General features: G+C 31.3%; 3 protein-coding genes across 4 annotated transcripts; all 3 read left to right on the top strand.

Moving 5' to 3' along the window:
* Positions 1 to 3,966: 3,966 nt before the first annotated feature.
* Positions 3,967 to 8,265, top strand: LOC107435996 (uncharacterized). Of its 2 annotated transcripts, none has more exons than XM_025068173.3 (5): positions 3,967 to 4,983; positions 5,079 to 5,216; positions 7,173 to 7,412; positions 7,554 to 7,713; positions 7,938 to 8,265. In XM_025068173.3, exons 1-4 carry the CDS (start codon positions 4,093 to 4,095, stop codon positions 7,641 to 7,643), a joined length of 1,359 nt encoding a protein of 452 aa, XP_024923941.2. In that variant the 5' UTR covers positions 3,967 to 4,092; the 3' UTR covers positions 7,644 to 7,713; positions 7,938 to 8,265. The 2 variants fall into 2 exon arrangements, with proteins under 2 accessions (XP_024923941.2, XP_015903120.2); XM_016047634.4 differs by having other exon boundaries at positions 3,968 to 4,983; positions 7,946 to 8,265.
* Positions 8,266 to 12,849: 4,584 nt separating this feature from the next.
* Positions 12,850 to 14,446, top strand: LOC107406029 (ethylene-responsive transcription factor ERF014). The gene has a single exon (XM_016013117.4). The coding sequence runs from the start codon at positions 13,286 to 13,288 to the stop codon at positions 14,024 to 14,026; it is 741 nt and encodes a 246-aa protein (XP_015868603.2). The 5' UTR covers positions 12,850 to 13,285; the 3' UTR covers positions 14,027 to 14,446.
* Positions 14,447 to 24,046: 9,600 nt separating this feature from the next.
* LOC107435998 (peroxidase 3) lies at positions 24,047 to 25,819 on the top strand. The gene is made up of 4 exons (XM_016047636.4): positions 24,047 to 24,337; positions 24,590 to 24,781; positions 24,888 to 25,053; positions 25,151 to 25,819. Exons 1-4 carry the CDS (start codon positions 24,131 to 24,133, stop codon positions 25,555 to 25,557), a joined length of 972 nt encoding a protein of 323 aa, XP_015903122.1. The 5' UTR covers positions 24,047 to 24,130; the 3' UTR covers positions 25,558 to 25,819.
* Positions 25,820 to 26,980: the final 1,161 nt, after the last annotated feature.

Raw genomic sequence — 26,980 nt, 5'->3', positions numbered from 1 at the left:
CTTGAAAAAAAAAAAAAAAAAAACAATAATAATAAATAACTTTTTACAATTCTGCGTGGATTCAAAGGCGCGTGATGTTATGAAATCTGTGACGCATTTTTACTACAGGTGTCTATCGTTTATCCAATCAAAATTGAGAGAGAATTCCAACTAGGACTAGAATGGCCAAGTCTCAAGTGATTTACCCACGCTCACCTCTCTCGTGTGATAATTCGCTTATCTACCCGGCGACTATTAAATGCTGGTATGGAAAATTGAAAATCAACACGCGTCACGAATCCAATAAGTTTTTCATGGAAATTTAAAGAAATATAAAGTTTCAATTTTTTTTTTTTTTTAAATTGATACAAAGTTTCAATTTATTAATGGAAATTTCGCCCAAAAAAATTTATTAATGGATGTTTAGCATCAGCCACCCTTCAATTATTAAGCTTTTATACCTTCTTAAATTTATTTTTCACTCCTTTAACTCTCTAAATTATATTTTTTGTTACATTTTTAATCCTTAAACCATTTTTCATATATATATATATATATATATATATTTGTCCAAAATTTGTATTTCTATAACATCTTTTGTTGAACTTTTTTTTTTTTTTCTTTTTGGTCCCTTTTTTGTTAGAACATTTCCTTTTCTACAACTAATTCCTCTTCCTTTTTTAAGGTTGCACAAGTACGACAATTGAATCCAATTTACTTTTCTTCATTTTCTCTTCCTTATCAAACCAGATTTCATCCTCTCTTTCATACCTACATAAGGATCTTTGGATGGCGTATGGGTTGAAAAAAGTTGTTATAGGAATACAAGGTTTTAGGCGAAAGTGTTATGAGAGTTTATAAAAATGGGATGCATATAGGGAGATGATATTATGGAATTGAAGAGATTTGAAAAAGTTTGATATGATATTTATTATATGTATCATTTTTTATAATATTTATTACATATATTCATTAAAAATCCAATCAAATAATTTATGGGATGTGAATTCTCCATTTATCATTTTCTATCACATTTTTTTTTCTTTTTTTATAAAAATTTTCCATCGCATTTGTTGATTGAGAAGGATTACCTACATTTTTAGACATCTTCTACCAAAAAAACATAAGTGAGAATAGCATGTATCAATTATTTAACTCACCAATTTAAAAGTTCTAATAATATATAAAAAAATAAGTAAGCAGTCATTAGCAACCAGTTTTTGTTGTTCTTTCTTCTATACCAATCTATTACTCGAACCTAATTATTGGAACTTGTGAAAAGTGACCAATGCTAAAGAGTTGAGCAATTTATCTATCATTAGTAATCAGTTTGCAATGTGCACATTGAGCTTTTATTTTCTTTAATATTTCCATGATAGTACGCATTATTATATATTGTCGTAATCAATTAATGTATATAAACTATTGTCAATTAAGATCTAACAGAAAACTAAATGCCAAGAATAACAAAACATTGTTGTCAAACAAAAAAGGATTGCACTTAATCATTTATGCACATACTTAAGAAAAAAGACTATTTATATTGCCCAATAAAAAAAGACCATACAACAAAATATTTTATATGAGAAGAAGAAAAAATATATAAAAAGTAAAATAAAAAAAATGAAAATGATAGACAAAGAATAAAAAAATGAAGCCACCAGATCTTGGAGAAGCGGTCCAAATTGTAGAAACCATCCAAATGGGATACGTTCGATATAAAAATTAAACCTAATTGGAATAACCTAGAGTAATTATAAAATAAAATAGGGTTGTTTTAGATATTTCAATATTTAATTAATGCATTGATGCTTTCCTAATTTTTTTTTTTTAATCAAAAGTATTTATTTGAAAAAGTATCAATATCAGATGGCGAAAAAATATTTTTCATATTTATATCAAACATAATTACATATGTTTATTTTCTATTGGCAACATTTATTAAGTACGAAAAGCACCTCCAAATGAATCCAGACCGATGAAAAAAAATTCAAAACCATGCCCCAAAAAAAAAAAAAAAAAAACATATATGAAAAGCGAAAATTTTCAAAAAATATTAATAATCATAAAAGATTATCAGAATGATTAGTTAAATAGGACATCCTATCTAGATGCCAAACCAATTTATCAAAAAGAAAAAATTTGACACAAGAATAATAAATAAAAAGAAGATAGAAAAACAGCTTGAAACAACTCGACGACCAACAAAAAAAAAAAAAAAAAAAACTGTGTAAAAAAGACATTTTAAAATTAGAAATAATAATAAAACCTAGCTTCTAAACTATTAAAAATTACAAAGTAATAATAATAATAAAAATTCTTCAGCCCATCAAAATCACCGCATTCTCCAACTGTTATCATTTTTCTTCTTCTCCTCTTCAGGTATCTTAACTTTCTCTGTAAGAGTTAAGAAAGCTAGTCTAAATTTTTCCTCTTGTCTCTACCACTTTGGTGGCTTTTAAATAACATTTCCCAGTGCCTCACGCTTAGGGAGGAGAAGTTGCTAATCTAATTAAGAAACGGAATTCTTTATACCAAAAAGCATCTTAATTTGTCATATACGTTGAGCAAAACTTTCACAAGCAACCCACATAAAACGCTTGTAAGCAGCTCAGGCTTTTTTATGAATGATATTTTTTAATGACAATAATAATATAGCACTTAAACATGTCTCTAAAGACAAAATTTATGTCTTCACAAGTCCAAATTGCCTTCTTCTTTTTTTTGTGTAAGTGGGAATGCCATAAATTTTAAGGAAGTTGTTTATGGTTTAAAAATTACCCGTGCTTATGAGATGGGAGAGATGTATTAGAGCATTCTAAGAAAATTCTTTCAAAATAAAGAGTAACTTTTGTCTAATAAAAAATATTTTTATGTTTAAAGAGTTAAATTTTAAAATTTCCTCCAACAACATTTTTTATATTATATTTTTTATTTTTATTTTTTCAAAAAATATTTATTGTTATGTTTTTTTCTTTTTCTTTTTTTTGAGATTTTTTACCAGAATTCCCTCTTAATTATTTTATTATTTCCTTTAATTTTTCTTCATATATATACAACCAAATCATTATATATATCAATATAGTGATTTTAGAATTTGATAATCATTAAATAATAAAGAATATTTTTAACTTTACAAATTTAAAGAGTTAAATCCATTCTGTATTTTAACTTTTTAAAATACAAAATGGATTATAAATTGTTTTTACATATTGGCTCTTTAAAATAAAAATATAAAAAATCTCTTGGGATACTTTTATGGGCATTTATAATTCCGAATTATGAAAGATGATGACTTAATGCGGTAGAATTTAAAATTATTGGTAGTAAAGTATAATTATTCTTAATGTTGCACTTCTTAGTTATTTTAATTTTTACATAATGCAATTATTCTCATGAATAATAGTCAAAATTCAATTTAATATATTATGATAATATAATTATTTATAATAGATTATGTGTATAATAATAAAATACAAATTTAATGTATTTTGAATAATACAATTATCTCTTAAAAATTTTATAAAAATGCTAGTAAAAAATTTTTTTGTCTATTTTTAAGTAATATAATTATTTTAAAAAATTTTAGGCATAATAATAAAAATATTTTTTTCTGGGTTAAATTAATTTTTCAAATAAAATCAATTTAACTTTTTTTTTTTAATCATAGATTTAACTTTACTTACAGATACTTTATTCCATTAAATTATATATTGACATATTTGGTGTAACATTCTTTCAGTTCAATTTAAAGACACCGTTTTTCTAATTTAAATAATTCTAAATTCGAAGCTCATAGTCCATAAATTGAAAAAAATATATATTTGCTATGCATGAGCTAGAAATTTATGACTGCTCCTGTGAATGAAGAAAATTATATTTAAGAGCAAAAAAACAAATGTTGAGGAAAATTTACTGAAAAAATTATGTAATAGACCGTAGATTTTATTTATTTTTTTTCCAATTTTGTTACATGTTTTCATTTTTGGCTTTAGTGGTTTTGAGTCTTTCGACCAAATACCAGAACCAAAAGTAAACAAAGACAGGCTGAGTACTGCCGCAGTACTTCTACGCTGTCAAAATAGCAGAGTGATTCTGAAGCTCAGTCCCACCATGGCCAAACCTCGTCGCTCTTTCTTCTTCTTCTTCTTCCTCACAACAACCGTACTGCTTTTCTCGCTATCGCTGTCTCTCCTCCTCCAAGCCACTCCAACCCATCAACACCAAGACCCACAAGAAGGTGACACTCCCATCACTCGCTTCCAAAACTATCTCCGAATCAACACCGCTCATCCTTCCCCAGATTACCCTTCCGCCATAGCCTACCTCCTTTCCCAAGCTCGCTCAATCGGCCTTCTAGCTCGGACCTTCGAGTTCTCTCCCGGTAAACCAGTCGTCCTGTTCACATGGCCAGGTTCACGACCTTCTCTACCTTCCATTCTCTTCAATTCCCACTTGGACTCTGTCCCAGCCGAGTCCTCCAAGTGGGTCCACGATCCTTTCTCCGCCGTAAGAAAAACAGATGGGAAAATCTTCGCCCGAGGAGCCCAAGACGATAAATGCATCGGTATGCAGTATCTCGAAGCGATTCGCAACCTCAAGGAAAAGAAATTCGAACCCATTCGAACACTTCACTTTTCTTATGTGCCCGATGAGGAAATTGGTGGCTTCGAAGGGGCTGCCAAATTCACGGCCTCGAAAGAGTTTAAGGATTTGAATGTGGGTTTTGCAATGGATGAAGGGCAGGCCAATCCAGGCGACGAGTTCAGGGTCTTTTACGCCGACAGGTCTCCGTGGAATTTGAAAATTAAGGCCGATGGGATTCCCGGACATGGGTCGAGGTTGTATGATAATAGTGCCATGGAGAATTTGATGAAGAGCGTGGAGATTATGAGCCGGTTTAGGGAGAGCCAGTTCGATGTGGTTAAAGCTGGTCGAGCGGCTAATTCGGAAGTTATTTCGGTTAACCCTGTATATCTGAAAGCAGGGATTCCTTCTCCAACTGTGAGTTTCATATTTTTAAGAAAATGGGACTATGTGTCTTTAGTTGGTTATATTTACATGTTTTGGTGGTGGGAATTTGTGGTTTGTTTGTGCAGGGATTTGTGATGAACATGCAACCTTCGGAGGCAGAAGCTGGATTTGATCTCAGATTGCCACCTACAGCAGACCCTGATGCTATGAGGAAAAGAATTGCTGAGGAATGGGCACCTGATGTAAGGAACATGACCTTTGAGGTAAGTGACTGTTATTTAGCTGATTGATTTTTGGGGTGTCTGATTATGACTTGTTTAGGAATTTAAATGTGTATAACCAACATTTTTTATATGAATTTTTGTATACGTTGTCGTATAGTATCCATTAATTTTAGATTTTTAACAGATGGAAATATTACTCATTTCTTGAACAGTGTGTAATACCCGGTTGTGTTACTGTTACTCAATGGCTTCAGGTTACATTATCAAACTTCAAAAAATTTTGCCATGTGGAACCGATTTTCCACGAGCAGTCTAAATGGTGTCGGTTGAAATGTGATGGTCGTATGATGTTGGTTTCTTGGGAAGAGTTGAAGGATAAGATGCATGTGCCTAGGACATCATATTCTTAGAACCATGTTTAGTAAATCTTTGTTCTGCTAAGTGATTTATGTACAACTATCATGAAACTGCATCCTTTACCATATATAAGTGAAACTTATTCCGACATTTGAAATCATTATTGATCTGCAAATTAATACTAACCTAATCATATTTAAGTTAAAATGGGTGAATGGTTATAAAAGCAAGCGTGGACAATGTATTTTCCTTGATATCAAAGGGCCAATAATTCGAGAAACGAAGTTGGTTGTGTTTAAGATATTCAACTAGGATTACAAATTCCAGCAAAGAACAGCAACTCTTTCTGTAAAACTTATGCTGCTCTTTGGACAATGCTTGTAGAGTATATTCATCTTAATTCATCTTCCTTTAACTTTATTTTCTCAATATTCAATTTAACATTTTGGTCTCAGAGGGTATCATGGGATTTGACTTATTTTAGACATGCTTAGTCCATGATATTGAGTATCATTCGTTGCTCATGAACCTATTGGTAAAATAATTTATATGTCAATATTGCAAAAGGTGCTGAACTTATGTTAAAGGAAAAAAAAAAGAAAAAAAAAAGGATGGTTAAGATGCCATAGGAATTTCCTATACAATTTGATATCTGCGAGTCCCAAGGGTCTTTGATTTTTGAGTTCATATTTCCTTGTGTTCTTATTTGTTTCTGTAGAAGTTTTAGCATTTAGTTCCAGAAGCAATTGCTAACTTGTAAGGAGGTGGTTATCTCACCAAAGTTGATAATGAAAACGTTATGGGGATAAAATTATTTTAGCAATACTTAGTCTATGAAATTGAAGATCATAATCCCTGATCATGTTTTTTAACATAGAACGAACCATGGTTTGAGCTTCCAAATTCGCATTAAAGTGATTATATGTCAATATTGTAAAATGAGGATTCAGGAAAATTCCTTTACAATATCATTACTCTGTGTTTGGCCTATGTAATCTACCTGTCTTGTTTTGTATGGTCTAGAAATATTTAATTTGCTTACAGATGCAATTGCTAACATGTAAGCAAGTGGCTATCTCTACAGAGTCTATCCTGACTTCTGTAAAACTATATAATTATAATCATATATATGTTGGGCGGAGTGCTGTGTTATCTGTAACTTTTGCAGTACTCCCATTGCCCTAAGGATATTGAGGGAATTGACAATACATCATCATCTCAGCATAAAGGATGACATGGGCCATTTTTAATGGGTTTTCTTAAAAGTGGATATACATGGCACAAACTGAATAGGTGATTTTTGTCTCCTATTTTCTTTTAGGTTGGAGAAAGAATAATGCAGTTTAGAAATTTCATATGCTCTTGTTGATATAGGTATTGCCATTTATGGGTTCCAACTGTTAGTTAACTATTTTGATAGATGCTTACTAACGGGAAGGAGTAAGGAGAGGAGTAATTGCTAATTGATAAAGTGAACAAACAAAGACTTTTTAATTTCTCTTACTTGTTGAATAACATATGCACACAGAAACATGAGTATTTTTAAACTAATATTATCAATAATTCTTTTTCATATGTTTTCATTGTCTTAAAGTTTACATACTCTTCATTTATCCTGATGATCTTTTTGTATGGCAGATAATTCAAAAAGGACCCATTAGAGACATTCTGGGTCGCCCCTTAATGACCCCAACCGATGAATCCAATCCGTGGTGGTCTGTTTTCAAGCAAGCTATTACATCGGTAGGAGGTAAACTTGCAAAACCTGAAATCTTGGCTTCAACTACAGATGCACGTTATATCAGAGAATTGGGAATTCCTGCCCTTGGATTCTCCCCGATGACAAATACTCCCATCTTATTGCATGACCACAATGAGGTAGTTCTATGTTTATCTATCTTCTGTATCTGCATCTACTGCCTTTGGTTCTATGTTTATCTAGCTTCTGTATCTGCATCTACTGCCTTTTTTTTTGTTAATTTTCTTCCCTTCTCCTCATTCTCTAAACTCTTTCTGCAGTTCCTAAAAGATACTATATATTTGAGGGGTATTGAGGTATATGAATCAATAATCAGCACCTTGAGTTCCTTTGAGGAAGCATCTCATTAAAACGCAATCCATATCACGAAGAGTCAAGAGCATCATTCGTCCAAACTTCAACCTAACTCCTGCTGCACAGGTAAAAGGGGTCATATTTCAGGGACTCTTTCGTAATTGCTGTTAGCTGTGAATGTTTTTTGATAAGCTGTATGAACAACTTTTTGTTTTTACAAATAACACTTGGTTTATAGCAACATTCCTGCAAAAAGGGTTTTAAATGCTGCTATTTGGAAGCTTTATTTAAGAAAATTTGTAGGCTGATTTTTTATTCTATTTTAAAAGCCTAACCTTGATCCTTCAAAGTTTTTCAGGTTTTGGGAATAAACAAGAAAGGAACTTATGCCAGTATCCTTGTTATGTTGAAGGTTGCGTAGAATTTACGATATGCCAATATCCTTTAACAAATGTAAACTACTGTTTCATAGAAAATGCATTTGTACTTGTTCTATTATGTCTTCTGTACGCCCTATTGGAATACAAATTTCAGTCATTCTATGGATTTAATTCGGTGGCCATTTACTCTTTTTAACTTTACAAAGACAATAAGCAAGGCCTTTTATTTCACTTTACCATGTTGTATGATTAAAGAGGATTCTTTTTCCATTAATAAAGCCAACTTGAAATGTTTCAATGGATGTGTAATCAAATTTCATTTCAAATTATCATATTCATATTATATAAGATCATTTGTACAGTTCATCCAATCGAGACAACGTAGTCCAAGCTAAGTTATGCAACAACGTTCCAACGCATCTAGCGGGATAAGAAAATCTACTTCTACATCCCAGTTGGGACATAGGTATCGGTCAACATAAGCTCTGCTACCCGGTTCTTAAATTGTTCTTGAGCAAATTGCCTCTTTTTTGTTTTTTTTTTGTTTTTTTTTTTTTTTTTTTATAAATAAATTTATTATTATTAAAGAAGATTATGCATCCACAAAGCTCAAGAAAGTAAGAAAGAAAGCTGCTGTGACAGTAGTGAGCAGTGAGCGAAAGGGTCAACAAGATCGTCCTCTGTAACATTCAATGCACACAGAAAGCAGAGCTACCAAACATTACTTCTGCCATGGGCATGGCCATGACCATCCAATTTTCATCCTATCCAAACCAAAGATATGGTTGTTGATACTTGATACACCCCCCAACTGAACCCATTTTCCATGAACTTTCTTATCCTCCTGTCTATCAAAAATACCATTTGGATTATTTAAAAAGAAAAAAAGAAGAAAAAAAAAGCCACATGGATCTTGCCCCTTCATCCTCCAACATCTTCCCTTGTTTGAATACCTTCAGGTCCTTCACTGCACTTTCGCCCATATCCCCACAATTAATCCATTTTCTCATATATTTTATTATAAATCTTCTCCCATTTTTTCCATTTTTCTTATTATTTATCTACAATTTGAAAACCCAACAAATCAATTAAAACCAAGGTCTTTCTCTTCCACTTCTCTTTTGCCATTGCTATTACCACACACACACACACATACATAGCCATTGCTATTACCACACACACACACACATATAAAATGGTCCTACTTCCTCTGCTGCCCTTTTTTGTTTTTTTTTTTGGGTTGGTTGTTATTAGTTTGATTGTCAGCATTTATTGATTTGAGAGGTACGGAAACCATGGGTACGGTGCCAGTTAATAGAAATAGACTTTTAGATTTATGGAGATGCTAATCATGTCATATTGTATGAAGTGCATGACAGAAAGTATAACTGCAATCTTCAATATTTGATATGGTGCTTGTACTTGGGTTTTTGAATGAGGAAGCTGAGGAGTACCTACTAGGAATCTGCTAGGAAGGAATGTTTATTTCCCATTTCAATCTCTGTTTTTGGACTTCTTAAAATGGCTCATCATCATTGATACAACAAATATATTAACAGGCTTTACAGCTCACATCCTAGCCAACAGACACATAAAAATTTGGTCAATTTTTCACATCTGGGGATTTAATCGTTTTGGTCGTCATAACTATTTATTTGCTTAACTAGAAGCACTTCAATCCAAGTTGAAGAAACTTATAATAAATCATTTTTTTATTCCGTGAGACCGACAAATGGAAAATTTACGATTCAACTAGATTGAAAAAAAGGGTGTGTGGAGATGAAAATAATATATAATAATATCTTTGTTAAAAAGATTGATTTAGAAGTTAACGATTTTGACTAATACATAACTAACCAGGTTTGTACCTAGTTCAGCACAAAAAATATGTCCATTTTGACAAACATTGCTTAGAATGCATCGATAGAGTAAAAGCAAAATCTAACCCTTGACAATAATAATAATAATAATAATAATGAATTACTAACATTGGTAAAAGCATTGGATAAAACTCACATTTTGATCAAGGTTTTTCAAAAAGTCAAGCAAATTCAGCCATTGGCCAATCAAATTATACCCATTTTAATGATATTTCCTACCATGTTCCAACAAGCAAGTCCCCCATTTTCATTCCAGGATTTCTGACAGATTTTTAATAAAAAAAATATGGGGAGTGTGGCCTGAACATGTGACTACTCATTAATTCAAGAATAAGAAAATCAAAAATCAAAAAATCAAAATTTGTTAATTATAATTTTATCAGGAAACTGTACTGTCAGCCACCTGACAGAATACTAATTAAGACTTTATTTTATTTTTTTAAATTTTTTTGTGAATATTGATGTAAGAAATGATACTCCATTTTAAGAAATGCAAAAAAGATGCTTTTGTATATAAAGAGGGGTTTATATAATTTTTATATTTATTATGTGTTCAAATTGTGTCAACAGGAAACGAAGGAGGGAGGAAGCAGCACAACGAGGGAACTTGTACGGATTGACGACACTAATCTTTTTTACACTTGTATTTAATTCTTCATTGAAGAAACCAATAATTTTGCTTTCATGTTGTACTCCTCTTTTAATTTGCTCTCTTTCTCCCTTTTCTATTGTTTATACAATCACAAAATTTAATTTCATTTAAGTTTAGGGTAATGTGGTTCAGCTGAATTAATTCTAATTCATATAATTTGTTGCTATATGTATATATGGATTTAAGTAGGAAAAAAACTTGAACCAAAATTGGGTTGGAAACTAAGCAATGTAAAATCAAATGACAAGAAATAAAATAAATGAGACCCATTATAATTTTTCCAACAGGGTAGCTAGGGGTATTAAAAGCAGCTGTAACTATAGTTTGCCAAAGTCTTTGATCACGTGGACTCCAAGTTGTGATTATAATGACAAGAGTGAAAAAGACAACCAAAAAAAAAAAAAAAAATTACTTTGTATTTCACAATAGCGACTGAAACATATATACAAATTCTGTTTTTGGTCAACAACCTTCCGTAAATAATCAAGTAACACTACCAAACATATTTGGGAGCAGCTAGCTAGCTTGAAATGTTCCAAGTTCCAAAAATCCAATATCAAAATAGCCTATTTTGGAACACTAGTAATAATTAATAGCAAAAAACTGTCTACTTTCGAATCGTGGAATTTTATAGCTGTTCTCCTATGATAATAACAAAACATTTTCCTATTGAATGACAATATGAGAATGGTTCAACTCCACCATGTATATTTTGAAAAATAGGAAAGGATAGAAGAAATTCATATTAATTTGATAGCACCTTGCATAATTTGCACATGAATATTCATAGACAATTAAATATTTGTTGCAATCAGAGTGACAATGGAGGGATACGAGTGCTGGAAAGTTGAAAAAAAAACCCCCTCTGCCAAACCCCCCACCCCCAAAAAACCAAAAAAAAAAAAACTCTTTTGGTCTTGCCCATTTCAACCCTTTTAAAACGAAAAGCCAAGGCCCCCAAAATGAGAAAGGGTGCTTTGGGTCCAAAATGCTCCATGCATATGTGCGCTGGCATTTTTTTTTTTTTTCCAAAGTTAAAAATTAAAAATTAAAAAGTATAATTGATTTTAAGGTATGCCGTACCAAAGAGAATCCCAGCGAACATAACTCAAAATTTGAGGAAGTGGGAAGTGGGAAAAAAAAACAAAAAAAAAAAAAGTGTGCAAAGTCAAGTCCTGCAGGCGTAAGCAGCTAAGCAATGCCATGAGAAAAAAAAACAGTTTGAGATGTGTCTTTTTAATTACTTTATTCCTAAAAATTGAAACTTGTACTGCTTCATTCATACTTGATAGAGAGAGAGAGAGAGAGAGAGAGAAAGATTACATTTGCAAATTGCATGACCATAACGCGGTTTTAGAGTTGCAAGACAGGAAAAATACAGCTGTGCATATTACACATAGATTGGGGGCTAATTAAATGTCTAATTAATATTAAAACAAACTATACTATCTAATTTTATATGATACTTGAGAAATGTGGGTTTTTTTTTTTTTTTGGATAAACAGCCCAAAATCCAAAAAGCTCATTTCGCATCACCTGCATATCCAGGAAGTTTCTCTATTAGGAGAGAATCCTAAGTTTGTTTCTCTCTCTCCCTCTCCATAATTCAATATATATTTTATTAATCATAATATATGATATGATGATCTTAAAATAGAAATGAGATAAACATAATATCATCATGATGTTTCAGAAACAGGAAGAGAAAACTATTGATATTACGTATACACCCTTGAATTAATGTTTCTATTCTTTTGTTTTCAAAACCAAAATATTTACTTTTTATTTTTATTTTTATTTTTTTATCAACTAGGCAAGGTGATGACTTGGTGTGAAAGTCAAAAACTCTAGAAGAAGCGTTAAATTATTATTGTTATAACCAATTTAAAATAAAGTAAAATCCTCCTTAGCTAGCTTGAAGTAACCTGATTGGAGCATATGGATTACAGGCTGCAATATTCATTTCCTTTTTTCTAATCAAATTCTTTTCACTTTTTTTTTTTTTTCTTTTCATTACATTAATCTCTCTTCTTACTTTTAGGCACGTAAAATGACTACCCATCAAAAAGTCATGTCGGTTTTTATGTGTAATTATTAATATATATACATGCATATACATACATGTATATTATATATAAATATATATATATATATATATATGTTTACAATAAAGAAATAATAGAAAAAAAAAATGAATAGAAGCTTACAGAGGCCTCTATTTTCAAGAAAGCATGTGGGATTCAATCACTTTCTATCTTATGCGATTCTTATAATTTTGTCATTTTTCAATATATAAGAAACAACTAGTAAAATTTTTGAATTTTCCTAAGCATTCTCGTGGTTTATAATTTTTGTACAAAGTAATAAAAAGGACAATAAAGTCATTTTCAAGAAACTCTATAGTTTCTCCATTAAGTTGAAGCTGAAAATATCTGTCACCCATTATCATATTCAAAAAATGGATAGTTAGAGCCATACTGTTATTTTGACTGAGAGAGAGAGAGAGAGAGAGAGAGAGATCTGCTAGCTAAGCTTCCCACTCCCCCAATCCCATCTCTATAAATGGTAATCTTTTCCTTAATTTCCTTCCCATTGAGTTTCCTATCTCGTTCCTTTTTTCTTCATCACTTCCACAAAGCCAACATATAAACACCAAAACCAACTTATAATTTATACCACCTCAACACAACAAAAAAGAGAAACAGATACATATAACCTATAGCTATATATCTATAATCTTTCTACCTTTGTTCATCGGCAAAACATTTGATATCTTTGTGCAAACGATGGTGAAGACAACCACAGAGCAGAAGAAGATCCAGAAAGAAGCACCGAAGGCAATGTCATCATCATCATCATCAGGAAGCAATAACAACAAAAAGAAGTACAAGGGAGTGAGGATGAGAAGCTGGGGTTCATATGTATCAGAGATAAGGGCACCTAATCAAAAAACAAGAATATGGTTAGGCTCTTATTCTACACCTGAAGCAGCTGCAAGGGCTTATGATGCAGCACTTCTGTGCCTCAAGGGCTCTTCTGCAAATCTCAATTTCCCAATCAGTCCTTCCTCGTTTCATCATATTCCTCCTCAGGACACCATTTTGTCTCCCAAGTACATCCAGAGAGTAGCTGCTGCTGCCGCCAATAGTTTTATTGACAATAATGCCCCAAGCACTGCCACTAGTGCACCATCTTCTCCTCCTCAGCCTCATTCTTCTTCCTTTTCCGCATCATCATCATCATCATCTTTGGTTTCATCCCCATCTTTGTCCTCATCATCACCGTCTGATCAACTTGACGACGACGTTTCGTTGATTGGGACCTACATGCGTGGTATTACCTATGATGATCATCATGACCAACAAGGAAATATTGAACTAATGGCTATGATGGAATCGTGGTACAACTTTGATAACCTACAATCACCCAAGTATGTTGATCAGATGCTGAATGGTGCTCTTTTTGGTCCATCTCTTATAGATGATCTCTATGAAGAAAGCGATATTTCTTTGTGGAGCTTCTGCTGATTAAAGATGACCATTATAGAGATTTTTGTATTTACTAAACCAAAACCCATATATCATTCTTTTAATCACATCCATTCATTTTTTTTTTTCCCCATTGATAATGATCTTTGATTTATTTGTTAAAGATATATTATTACTGACAGTGACAAGAAAAAATCATATGATATATTATATATTTGTTAGTATGAATTATATTAGCTGTGGGAAGAACAAATTCATTTGGCGAGATGAGACCTTTTTTTTCCCCCCCTTTGACTCTCTCGATCATGTGGGTTTCTTTGTAATTTAATTATTTGGATTTTATGTATCATTAATGCAAATTAAGTGTTTCATATTTCGAATGTTATCAATATCGGTATTTATATTGTAATCCAATAAAATTACATGGAGATAGATTTATTTATTTTTTTAAATTTTCAACAGTATCCAATGTTATTTATTTTGGCTAATCAAGTATTGGATGTTAATTATGTTGGTATTTATGAACGTAGTTACTTTTCATATATAATGTTTTAGAGTACTATTACCCAAAAATAAATATAGAATATGTATACTGAAAGTACATATACACATGCTTTATATTCTGTATTTTCTTTTTACTTGTAAACCAAGCTATGCAATACTAAATACTAATTAAGAAACCAAAAAAAAAAAAAAAAAAGAGTTGCATTCGATTCAAGCCCGGAAAGTAGGACTAATCCAACTCATCATGCAGACTATGCAGAGGCCTAAATCGGTAATTTCAATGGTTTCCATGAATGAGAGATAGAGATTGTCGGTCTAATCTATACAGGATTTTCAAAGGCAGCAGAGGGTCCTGTACGGGATTGGGTTGGGGACTCGGTATAAATGGGTAACATGTAAAACAATATGATTCGCCGCGTCGATTGTGAAACTGTGTATATGACAACTGGCAACATCTGGAAAGATCTCCGAATTTTCACGGTTATATGATTGGAGATTCATGGCCATCTGATCAATCCAGCCTATGTATGTTTGCATTAATCTATTAATTTTCAAGAAAAGAGAAATGTGAGCAACATCACAAAAAATAAATACATAAAATAAAATAAAATAAGAAAAAGGTGACCAAAAAAAAAAGGGAAAACAAAAGAAAGTCTTTGTTACGATCAATTTATGATTGATTTATTAAAAATTATATTTGATTTTAAAAAAAATATTAAAAGGAACATATTTATTTCCTTTATATATATATATATATATATACATATTACATTAGAAAGGAAGATTAAAAAAAAAAATGTTAAAAAGGCTAACTGCAGTATAGAAGAATAAAATTCAACTTTATATGAGGAAAAACTATCTCCCAATTATTAGTTTGATTGATACAAAATAAAATAAAAGTTTGCCAAAATCAATTGTTGCAATTCAACCTCGTAGAAGTAAAATCGATACAACCTTTACGTATAAGCAATAATATGTAAATTTTTGGGGTTTCAAATGGTAATATATATTTTAGGGAATATTGGCCTCGTACTTAACGGTTGATTGCTTTTTTTTCTTTTTTTTTTTTTATGCTTTTTTGCATTGTTGAACATATTGAATGAGCATACTCTATAAGTCCAGTAAAAAACTAATCACTTCAGGAACCATATAAGGTGTCCCTATAAAACAGTCAGGTGGTAAAAGCTTTTGGATGTTGGAGTGAAAAGAATGAAGGTAATTCCTATTAGGCTACAATCTTGGTAATAATAACATACAACTTTACCAATACTTGTATATTTACTTGTAATTCTTATCTGTATAAATATAATAAATATGTGAAATTCAACCAAAAAAAAAAAGTGAAATGAAAAAAAAAAAAAAAAAGATATGTGAAATATTGGAGTTATAAATAGAATGGGGAGGATTCGACGAACTTGGCAGTATGTAGCAAAAAAATAATAATAATAATAATTAAAAAAAAATATATGGTGAAGTGAGTGAAGTATGTGGAGGAAGCCAAGACTGCACATGATGTGTCTTTATATCAACAGGGTATGAGGCTATGGCATGGGGCCCCATTCTCCTTGGTTTTCCTCTAAACATTGTATTCGGTCTATTCTCTTAATGGACCACACCCACGTCTTAGAACTATACGGAAAGACTCTGATCATTAGCAAATGGGCCCAATTGGGCCTTTCTGAGATTTTGGGTCGACATTTAAATATTTCTATTTATTTATTTATTTTTCCATATGATTTGCGCACCGGACACAGCCAAAAATGTCAATATTAAATATGACAATTAATTTGATAGACACATCATGTGACCTAAGAGCATCAATTAATCTCAGATTTCATTGTTACTTTCTATATTATTGCCCCTAATTTTGTCCATTGCAAACACCTTCCTTGTCCTTTTATTTTATGAATAACACCTTCCTTGTCCTGCCCAACCCAACACCCTGCAAAATATTTTCTTGTGTTGTGTGCCAAATAGTATCTTTTTGGAAGTATAGACTTTTTATTTTTTATTTTTATTTTTTTGGATTAAAAAAAATTATATATAGTATGTATTAATGTATTGCTAATAATACAAAATTTAACCAATTATGTATTTTCTTGGTGTTAATATTACAATATTTATAGAAACGCCTTTTCCAAGAAACTAAGGAATAATTAAATTGTTGTATTCCATGTTTAGTGATACCACCACCACATGAATATTTGATAGGTTTGGTCTCATTAAGCCAAAATTAAGGCAGAATTACAGAAGACATTGTGTAAATCAGATCCAACATAGGGCATAAGTTTGATGATACCGGCTTGGCCTTATTAAGACAGAATTAGGTTTTGTTTTATAATTGATTGGTCTTGATTTGATGCTGTTATATATAAAAATGCTTAAATGATTGAAAGAATTTAAGCATTTTGTTACAAGTGATTTACTAATTAATACCAACTCAATTTTAGGTATCCAATGAGATGATAAGTTGGATAACGTTTTAGCTGTTGAAAGATAAATATGAGATCTATATATAAAAGAATAACCAAACAAGGTGACAGCAATTTTACCATGTACATAATTAGGGAATTCTCTCAGCCAAAAATGAAAATAAAAATAAAATAAAATAAATAAATACATAAATTAGGCAATTCAAAAAGTGAACCTTCGACTTAGCCCAACACTGGGCATTTTTATTGGGCTATAAAGAGAACCCAACCACTAAGGATTTGGGTAGCCTTGATCTGGAGCTCCGAGCCTAATCGGCTTGTGACTAGGCTATGGTTCCTATGATTAATTGGCCGAGCCTCTTTTTATTTATTTATGCTTTAAAACATGTTTACGTTGAGATAATCCAGTAGTTAAAAGTACTAATTGTTTCTAATAATAATCCAAGTTCAAATCTTCAGTTCTAATATATATATATATAAGTTTTAAAAGATTGGCCCAAGACGTAGAGTATATATAGTTTGATATTTGGTAATAAAGCAAACTTAGAGTAGTGCTCCAACTCAAAACTATGATATAGGAGGCTTATCAAGCAAACCTGGCGTATCAAGCAAACCAATTTAGCTTGACTATTAGTTGGTAAATATGTGTTATATAAAAAAAAAAAATATATGTTATTAATTTCTTAGTTGAACAATTATTATAACTTAAATATATAATAAACTCTTAAATGATAAGGGAAATAAATATAAGCTAATAAAATTAAGACACCTTATTTTGTCATATCATTTAGTACTTCTAGCATCGTTTCTTTTTTTTTTTTTTTTTTTTTTTTTTTTTTTTTTTTTTTAACTACTACTAGCGTCATTGTATGACGCATATGTTATCTATAATTTTATCTTTGTTTTATCTATGCAAATAAGTAGTCTAGCTTTTGATTTGTGAGGCTACCATGAAAAATGTCTGTATAGTAATGTAGTAATTAAATGGAAGCAAAAATAAAATAAAATAAATTCCTTGGCCAGTTGGTTTTATTTGTTGGTTTGTTTTATTTATCTATTTATTTTTCCCTCTTTCGAAAGGCCTTGGCTACCGGCTAGTGTTGATCGTTTGGAGAAGTACTTATATGCTTACAAAGATAATGTTGAAAAACAAACATGACTTTATCAACACAAAGTCGTATCTCATATTCCCTATCCACACAAACGGTTTAGCATTTGATTAGTTTAATGCGTATACTCCACTTGCAACCTTTCCAAAACTAGTACTAGTATTCATTTGTGATTTTCAACAACATATTATTTCAAACAAATGGTTACTATGTAAATAAAAGAGGGGATTATACCGTAAAAATGCTAATATATATAATGAGGATTATAGAAAAAACCAATAAGTAATATGGGAATGATTTTAATTATTCTCCTTCAATAAATCTTTGGCTTTAGATTTATAAGTCCAAAATAACTAAAATAGGTCCAAGGCACCATACTCATCAAGAACACCTATAAATAGAGACATATCCATCATGTGACGGTCCGCACCTTTGGAATGGCCTAGTGGTATTTTCGTAAATATTTGAAGGTCGGAATCTTCGATCCCGGGCCGTGGGAAGTTCTTAAGAATGTCACTAGGATGGTGCATATCGAATGGCAAGCCAAGATGTGAAGGTTTGCTAGAGAAAACCCCATTATGATTTCTCGCACAAAGTGATATCTATGGGTGCCAGAAAGGAAATGGCTCAATAAGCTCTTTAGGGGGGTGGTCCGTGTCTGGCTCTCCACGGCCCCCGGCTCCGGCTTCGAGCTTGGGCTAAGCGAGCCTCCCATGGGCGACGGCAAGCCATGGAGCGGACATAAAGTGCCACGAAGGTGGGCATATGTCTCCAAGGGACAGGGAGTCCCGAGGACAGTACCGGTAGGCGCTACGAGCTGGTATTGCGCGTCACTCCTGTGCCAGAGGCTAAGTGTAGCATTCGCTATGCCGTTTTCTATCGGCTATGCCAAGAACACACGTAGGCCTTTGTTACAAGGTTGTGGCAAATGTGCCAGTGAGCGGGGGCTCGGGTTCTGCCTCGCTCACGAGGGTCGGAAGCTAAATAGGCACGGACGGGGCGACACCGTGCCATCGGGTGACATTCATATGTGGGCTTCCAATCTTGTGTTGCTACCCTGAGGGCATGTTGGCACGACGCTGGTGTGCATGCTCTAGGGTCGGATGCTATTCGAGATGTGCATGGACCAAGGCCCGAGTGGAGAGATGGGTTACTGGCTAGATCTTGGCACAAGATTGAGTAACAAGCTACCGAGTGGGCGTGAGGCCATCGGGCTAGCTTGCAGGGCGGTATAAGCCATGATGATTATGGGAACCTCATGAGCATATAATTGGTATCAGATGGGTCGATATATGAACTCGGATAGTGGAAAGGCTGGCCATGACTAGAGAGTCTTGGCGCCGCACGGTCTATTTCCGCTGCATAAAATGTAGGACCGTGACACATCACATTCACATATACATAACTTATATATTCCATCATAACATTTTGCCAAAAACCTTAAACCCTGAACATCCTGGCCCACTGAAATGATGATACTAATTTAAGTGTCATGGCATTATTAAGCCGATGCCACTTTCGTAACCAGTGACTCTTCTTCATTTTCTCACTTACAAGTTTAATGACAAATCTTAGTAAGTAGTCAAGTAAAAAATTTTGATTTTTTGGTTTGAGACAATTTTGACTTTGCATTCGACGCTATACTGTTCTGTATGAAGAATGTTTTCCAGATAGCCAGACTACACTGATTTCCTTCCAAAAGTAATACAATTTTAAAACTCTAGAAGGTTTGCACTTATTGTGAAGAGATATAATGCTCAAATTTATGAAGCGCTATTTTGCTAGGGTTCCAACGGAAATAAACCTCTTCATTATGTGTTATAATTATTGCACAATTGAAATAAAATATTCCAAGTATTTCAAGAACTTAGACACTCAATTTTAACATATATCTAAATATAATTAATTAAAACATAGAGTTAATTGTAATTTAGTACCTTAAACTTTTAGAATCATGCGATTTTAATTCTGTACTTTTAAAATATGCAATTTGGGCTCTCAAGTTTCGAATTTTGTATGAAATTGGTCCAATTACAAATAAATCGTAATGGACCATCAATGCGTGTAGCTCGTGACATTTTTTAATTGCATTTTATTTTCTTTAACCTTTAGATTGTGCAATTTAAGTGTTCAAATTCATTAACGTGCTCTTTAATACCCTTAATTTCAAATAATTGGGATTTAGGCCATCAACTTTATTAACATGCAATTTAGGTTTTCAGTTTTTGAAATTATGCAATTTAGGCCTTCCAATTTTCAATTAATATAATTTTATAAATAAAATAATACTTTTAAATAATAGGTAATAATCAATAATATAAAATGTATAGATAGGTTTAAATTCTATTTAAAAACATTTTAGCAAGAAAAAATATATTCTCTTTCAAGAAAAATATTTTAATTAATAATTTAAATATAGATTTTTGTTTGGTGAATAAGTTCACACTAATATTTTTATTTTCAATTAAAATTTTATAATATAATAAAATTAACAATAAAAAAAGCATTAAAACCTTTATTAATTTAAAAATAATTCCCAAAGCATTGTTTATTTAGAATATTAATAAACTATTTCCTTAAATAAATTTTTTTTTTTGCTACAATATTTTTAAATGGAATTTAAACCTATTTAAACATTTTTACAATAAATTATTGATTTTTTTCAATTTTATTTTAAATTCCATTTTTCAATTTAAACCTACGATTTTTTTGTTTTAATGAGGCCGGATGGGATGATTTGGATTTGACCTTGAACAAATATTTTATTTGTGTGTGTGTGTGTGTGTGTGTGTGTTTTTTTTTTTTTTTTTTTTTTTTTTTTTTTTTTTTTATAATAAAAAAACCAATGACTAGTGTTGGGTCTTATAAGGGGACGTCTACATAGTAGGATGTTTGTCTACTCTATCGTTGTCATTATCTTTTATTATTATTATTGTTATTTTCTTAAATTTTTTTCTTGATAAACATATATATATATATATATATATTTTCTTGCTATAATGATTTTAGATAGAATTTAAACCTCTACGTTAAAATACTGGTGGTTATTAATTATTTTTTAATGAGTATTATTTTATTTATAAATTATATCATTAGAAAGAAAAATTAAAGGTCTAATTTGCATGTTAGTTAAGTTGAGAGGTTTAGATCGCACATATTTGAAAATTAAAAATATTAAAGTGCAATTGAAAAAAATTATGTGCACATAGAGAGTCCATTAATGGTCCATTTATAATCGAACCAATTCATGCAAAATTTGAAACTTAAAAGTTAAAATTGCAAAATTTCAAAATCTAGAATTGAAATTATACAAGCTTAAAGTTTCAAAGTATTAAATTACAATTAACTCTAAAAAATATTAACATATTTTACATTAGTACATTTTTCTCTTCTTTTTCTTTTGCTTAAGATTTAAAATTAAATGGACAATATCTTTCAAGGAAATTTGGATAATTCTAGGGATTTTTTAATATATATAAGATTGTTCTTGAATTATTAAAAATGCTACAAATGGATCGGACTTGAGGCTGGCCAAGCATGGCCTGTTTAGAGAACTAGTAGTACCGACAGAAAATAATGAATTTGACTCAAGAGAGGTTATAAAATAAGCCCAATTGTATTATAGTACATATAGGCGTAGTTGGATTAAACATTCCAACTGCCACACGAACAAAAAGGTCATATGAACATATGGAAAATAAACACCGAAATCCGAAGGAGTATATAAAATATTAATCACCATAAATTTGGTCAAATCATTTTTTTTAATTAAATGAGGTTGATTAATATGATATCTCTTTTACTTTCATGTCCATAAAATTGTAAGTTTAAGAAAAAGGAAAAAAAAAGAAAAGAAAAAGAAAAAGAAAGAAGGGAACAATATAGCACCCTTTAAGCAAAATAAATAAATAAAAATTCTTACCACACCTAACCTAATCCATACCCCGCTGTCATTCAATTGACGCAATAGTCAAAATTATTTTTCACTTGATTTGCGATCAATAATGACGATAATAACAGTAGTATTTAATAATATAGTGCAGAGTTAGGAATTGTTTGATATAAATATGATTAATTAAACTTAACCTCCATTCACCAAAAAATTAATTTAACCTGTTTGATATGAAATATGGTTAATTAAACTAGAACAAAATTACTATTGAGTGTCAAGATTTCCTTTGATAGATATATGTCATCCGAATTATGGATTTTTTGGGGACATTCTCTATTGTTTGTTATAAAAGAAAAAAAGAAAAGAAAAAAAAATCCTCAATAAGAAAAAGTAGGAAAGTTAATAAAGAAATTTTGCATTGTCAACTAAGTTGGAAAAAAATATTGCAACAAGAATGATAAACATGTTAATTATATGTACTATATGGAAAGATAGAAGTAAACTCATGATTCTTAATAAATATTGTTGGGAACTTAAAAAAGCCTTACACGCTTCCCCAAAAGCTGACTTGATGTTAATATTGAGTATTAATATTCTCTTTGACTTGCACTATTTTTTTTTTTTTTTTCCTCTCTCTCCTTTGGTAGAATCTTCTTTAGGGTTTTTCCAAAGCCTAGAGGGCAGGCACATGTTGATCGGTGGGGTTGGCAGTATAATAATATTGGGCCTCTTTCGGATTTGTTTCTTATGAGGTAGATAGGATTTTCCATTCTTCAAGTCATAACAGTAAGAGCATCAACCAATCGTGGATTCACATTTGATCCTTCTCTTAAGGAAACGCATGTGCCTAACTTGTTTAATTGGTAGGAATTACAATACAAAAATGTTTTGTATGAATGACTTAGTTGGGTACTAGTTTAGTAATATTGATAATAGTAATTTTTCTTATTTATCTATTTACTCATTTTCTTGGATGAGAATGTGATAGTTGTTGTGTACTGTTTATGAAAATGATTATATTTTCTTTAAAAAAAAATTGTCAAATCAAAATCGCAAAAAAAATAAAATTGGAAGAAAGCGTGAAAGAGAATGATAAACCAACAAAGCATCCCACATTTGATGTTTGATTTTCTGCCCCAAAAAAAAAAAAAAAAAGGTTTGATGTTTGATTGAAACAAAATTAAAAGACTCCACTCTATTATTTATTTATTTCAGCAAATATATATATATATATATATATATGTGTGTGTGTGTGTGTGTGTGTGTGTGTGTATTTATTTTCTGCTTGGCCTAATCTAATATCGGAAACCCATTTTTGAATTTCCAAACACATTTAGCAACAATTTACCAAAAAAAAGAAACACATAAAGCCACACTTTTAAGCCAAGCCAATTTTCTCTAATTGACTTTTTTTTCTTTTTTGGAAAGAAGTCAAGAACTCTAATTAACTTTTTACTTGTTTGCTTTCCAAAATAAACATACTTCTTCTTTTTTTTTTTTTTTTCATTTTTTTGTCTCAAAAGAAAAAGCTATACCATTAAATAAAGTTAAGACCTGCAGACCCAATCCAACAGCTGTAGAGCAACAACACGACATTTGACCGGGCAATAATTTAAGGACTCTCTTGCACGTAATTAAGCTCAATGTCTCCCTAACATATTTCCAATCATTAGAATTGAAATGCATATTGATTTATGAACTTACAAAAATAATATCAATTACGCGACTGATCGATAGGAAGCCTTAACCAATGCCTATCATTTAAGTATCAGATTAGTTGTACCTTATTTCAAGCATCTTTAATGTAATAAAATAGTTCACAAAGGTTGACAAATATGATCTTGTCTATTAAATGCTTCCTTATATATATATATATATATTTATATTTTCCTCTATGCACCATGTTCACAAGCAATTAATATTAATTTTGCAAAAGTTTTAGTGTATAAGTGGCGGTGGAAACTGATAAATAAATAGATGAATTTCTTAATTATCATGTCTCACTGTTTGTCCCGATCTTTTATATTTTTTGTTTTCAAAAATTAATTAATTTTTGGTTTTATTCAAAACTAGACGTGCACATTACAACTATAAATAGAAGAAATGGTTGCTGTGGTGCTTCACATTGTGGGCTACAGAGAAAAAAAAATTAGAATCCTATATATATATTTTTGCTTTGAAGTGAGGTCTTAAAAATTGGAAGAAAATGAAGCTTCACATTCTCTTATCGATATGCACAGTTCTTGGCATTCTAGGTTTTTGTCAAGGAGGAAACCTTAGAAAAAATTTCTACAGAGAAAAATGTCCCAATGCGGAGCAGATTATTCAGCAAGCCACTTGGAACCATGTCAAAACCAATCCCACCTTGCCAGCAAAATTTTTGAGGATGCATTTCCATGACTGTTTTGTTAGGGTAAGTATACATTCCAAACATTGCAAGATCATAAATCAAATCCTTCCTCGTCATTAAAAACTCTTAGATCGCTCAAACCGGCCCGAATCTTAATCGTTTTTCAATTTCATGTATGTTTTTTGCGATTGTATATGATCGCTTGAAGCACAAGAAACATATGTTAATAGTGCAAAACATCTTTTATATATATATATATATATATATCTCATTTCCAACTTAAGGCTTTATATAGTGATTTAACATTTTTTTCAGGGTTGCGATGCATCGGTTTTATTGAACTCAACAGCAAATAGTACTGCAGAAAAGGCAGCAACTCCAAACCTAACTCTGACAGGTTTCGACGTCATTGATGACATCAAAGAAAAAGTTGAGGATGCTTGTCCGGGAGTTGTATCATGTGCTGACGTTCTGGCTCTCGCCGCTAGAGATTCTGTCTCTTTCCAAGTAAGTTTTCTAATCACCAAAAATCAGATCCTTACTAATTAAAATATTTTTAGTGGCAATTTCACCGATTAAATATTGATAATACTTTATATTTATGAATGATTAGTTTAAGAAATCCATGTGGGAAGTGCTAACTGGTAGAAGAGATGGCAAAGTGTCTTCAATGACAGAGGCCTTGCGCAACATTCCTTCACCCTTCATGAACTTCACTCAACTCAAACAAAATTTCGCCGCTAAAAATCTCACCCTCCACGACCTTGTGGTGTTATCAGGTAAATATCTTTATCGGTCTCTTATCATGTTGACATTATAATATTGTACTTAAAGCTTTTATACCAAATTAATTTTTTCCTTAATATTTAATTGTAGGTGGACATACAATTGGAATAAGCCACTGCAATGGCTTCGGCCCCAGGGTGTTCAACTTCACTGGAAAAGGAGATCAAGACCCTTCTTTGGACCCAAATTATGCTAAATTCTTGAAAACCAAATGCAATGGCCCAACTGACACAAAATCATTTGTCGAATTGGATCCCAATAGCTCCCTAAATTTCGACACCAATTACTATTCGATCCTTCTGCAGCATAAGGGTCTGTTACTATCCGATGCTGCCCTTATAACAAACAAAGGTTCAACCAAGATTGTCAAAGAGTTGGTAGAGACTGAAGATTTCTTCACAGAGTTTGCACAGTCAATGAAGAGAATGGGAGCCATTGAGGTCCTCACTGGCACAGATGGTGAGATTAGGAAGCATTGCTGGGCTGTTAATTCGTAAATTCAATGTTTTTATTTTTTATTTTTATTATTATTCTCTGTGTGTGTGTGTGTGTGTGTGTTCTTGTTTTTTTAAATTTGGGGTTTCGGATTTTTAATGAATAAAAATGCATTCTATGAAGTGGCCGGGTTTGGTACTGGGTTCATTTTTGTTCGCCATTATGATAAAATGGAGGTGCTGTTCGATATGAACCTGTGAATTAATGTAGATGCATATGTGATGAGTTGATGTAATATTATTGGAACTGGTTCAGTGATATTCACATCCAAATCTGTTAATTTTTTTTTAATCAAAAGTGAATTGTTGACTTATTATAAATGTATGAATTGTTACATATCCATTACGCACTAATAAAGTCAAAAGCACTCCAAGAATTGTTAATTTTTTGAAAGGTTATATACGTGCCTTTTGGGATTCATGATCCGCTATTAAATATTAACAAATTATAGCTATGTTCCCAAAACAAAAAAAGAAAAAAAAAAAAAAAGAAGAAGTCAAAGTCATGAGGTTTACAGAATTCGAGATTTATATATTACTATGCAAAAATTGATATCTAGAGGCACTCACTTAATGATGCTACGAAACAAATGCATGTGAAAAAATAAACTATGATTCTGAAGTTAATATATCAGTAAAAATTCAATAAATATACGATGCATCCAAAAACTGTCGACCTTAAAAGGTCGCCAAAAACAAAAAACACGCAATATATCTGTTAAGGGTCGCTGAATATGGGGCTGACGAGAGTCGCCATTAATACTGTGTGTATATTTTATCTGAATTGTATTGTACGCTTAAATGCTACTCATGAAAAATGAATACCAACCACTAATCTATGTTTACATAATAATAAAATTTAATTATACAAGATTGTTGTTCAATTATATAATTTTTCTTATATAACTTATTCTTGCAAATCTCTTAAATAATATTATTTTATTTCAATTACAAATAACCAGTAAAAATATTAGAGCAACATAACTGAATTGGTTTTTTTGTTTTTTTTTTTAATAGAGGTAATAGGCGACGCACTATTTAGATTGTGCGTCGCCTGTTACCTTTTCTTTACTTTTTAATTTTTTTAAAGTTTTTTTAAACAATTTAATTTTATTTCGACAGTAAATAACCAGTAAAAATATTAGAATAGCAAAACTGAGATTTTTGTTTTTTAATATATAGTTAACAAGCAATGCACTATTTAGATTGTGCATCGCCTGTTCACCCCTATCTTTTTTTTTTTTTTTTGGTTCTTTTAATCAATCTCATTTTATTTCAATAATAAATAAGCAATAAAAATATTAGAGTAATGTACCCGAGCTGTTTTTTTATTTATTTTTTATTATATATATTACAGGCGACGCATTAATTAGATTGTGTGTCACTTGTTCTCTTCCCCTTACTTTCTAATTTTTTTTTAGTTTTT

The sequence above is a fragment of the Ziziphus jujuba genome, chromosome 5, assembly GCF_031755915.1.
Source record: "Ziziphus jujuba cultivar Dongzao chromosome 5, ASM3175591v1".
Taxonomy (NCBI): domain Eukaryota; kingdom Viridiplantae; phylum Streptophyta; class Magnoliopsida; order Rosales; family Rhamnaceae; genus Ziziphus; species Ziziphus jujuba.
The sequence above is the reverse complement of the archived record's forward strand: the minus strand, read 5'-3'. Positions and strand labels throughout refer to the sequence as shown.

Coding starts and splice junctions, on each gene's coding strand:
- LOC107406029 (XM_016013117.4), top strand. CDS start 13,286: ATGGTGAAGACAACCACAGAGCAGAAGAAGATCCAGAAAGAAGCACCG.
- LOC107435998 (XM_016047636.4), top strand. CDS start 24,131: ATGAAGCTTCACATTCTCTTATCGATATGCACAGTTCTTGGCATTCTA. Junction 24,782..24,887: donor GAGATTCTGTCTCTTTCCAA/GTAAGTTTTCTA, acceptor ATGAATGATTAG/TTTAAGAAATCCATGTGGGA. Junction 25,054..25,150: donor CGACCTTGTGGTGTTATCAG/GTAAATATCTTT, acceptor ATTTAATTGTAG/GTGGACATACAATTGGAATA.
- LOC107435996 (XM_025068173.3), top strand. CDS start 4,093: ATGGCCAAACCTCGTCGCTCTTTCTTCTTCTTCTTCTTCCTCACAACA. Junction 4,984..5,078: donor CAGGGATTCCTTCTCCAACT/GTGAGTTTCATA, acceptor TTGTTTGTGCAG/GGATTTGTGATGAACATGCA. Junction 7,413..7,553: donor TATTGCATGACCACAATGAG/GTAGTTCTATGT, acceptor CTCTTTCTGCAG/TTCCTAAAAGATACTATATA.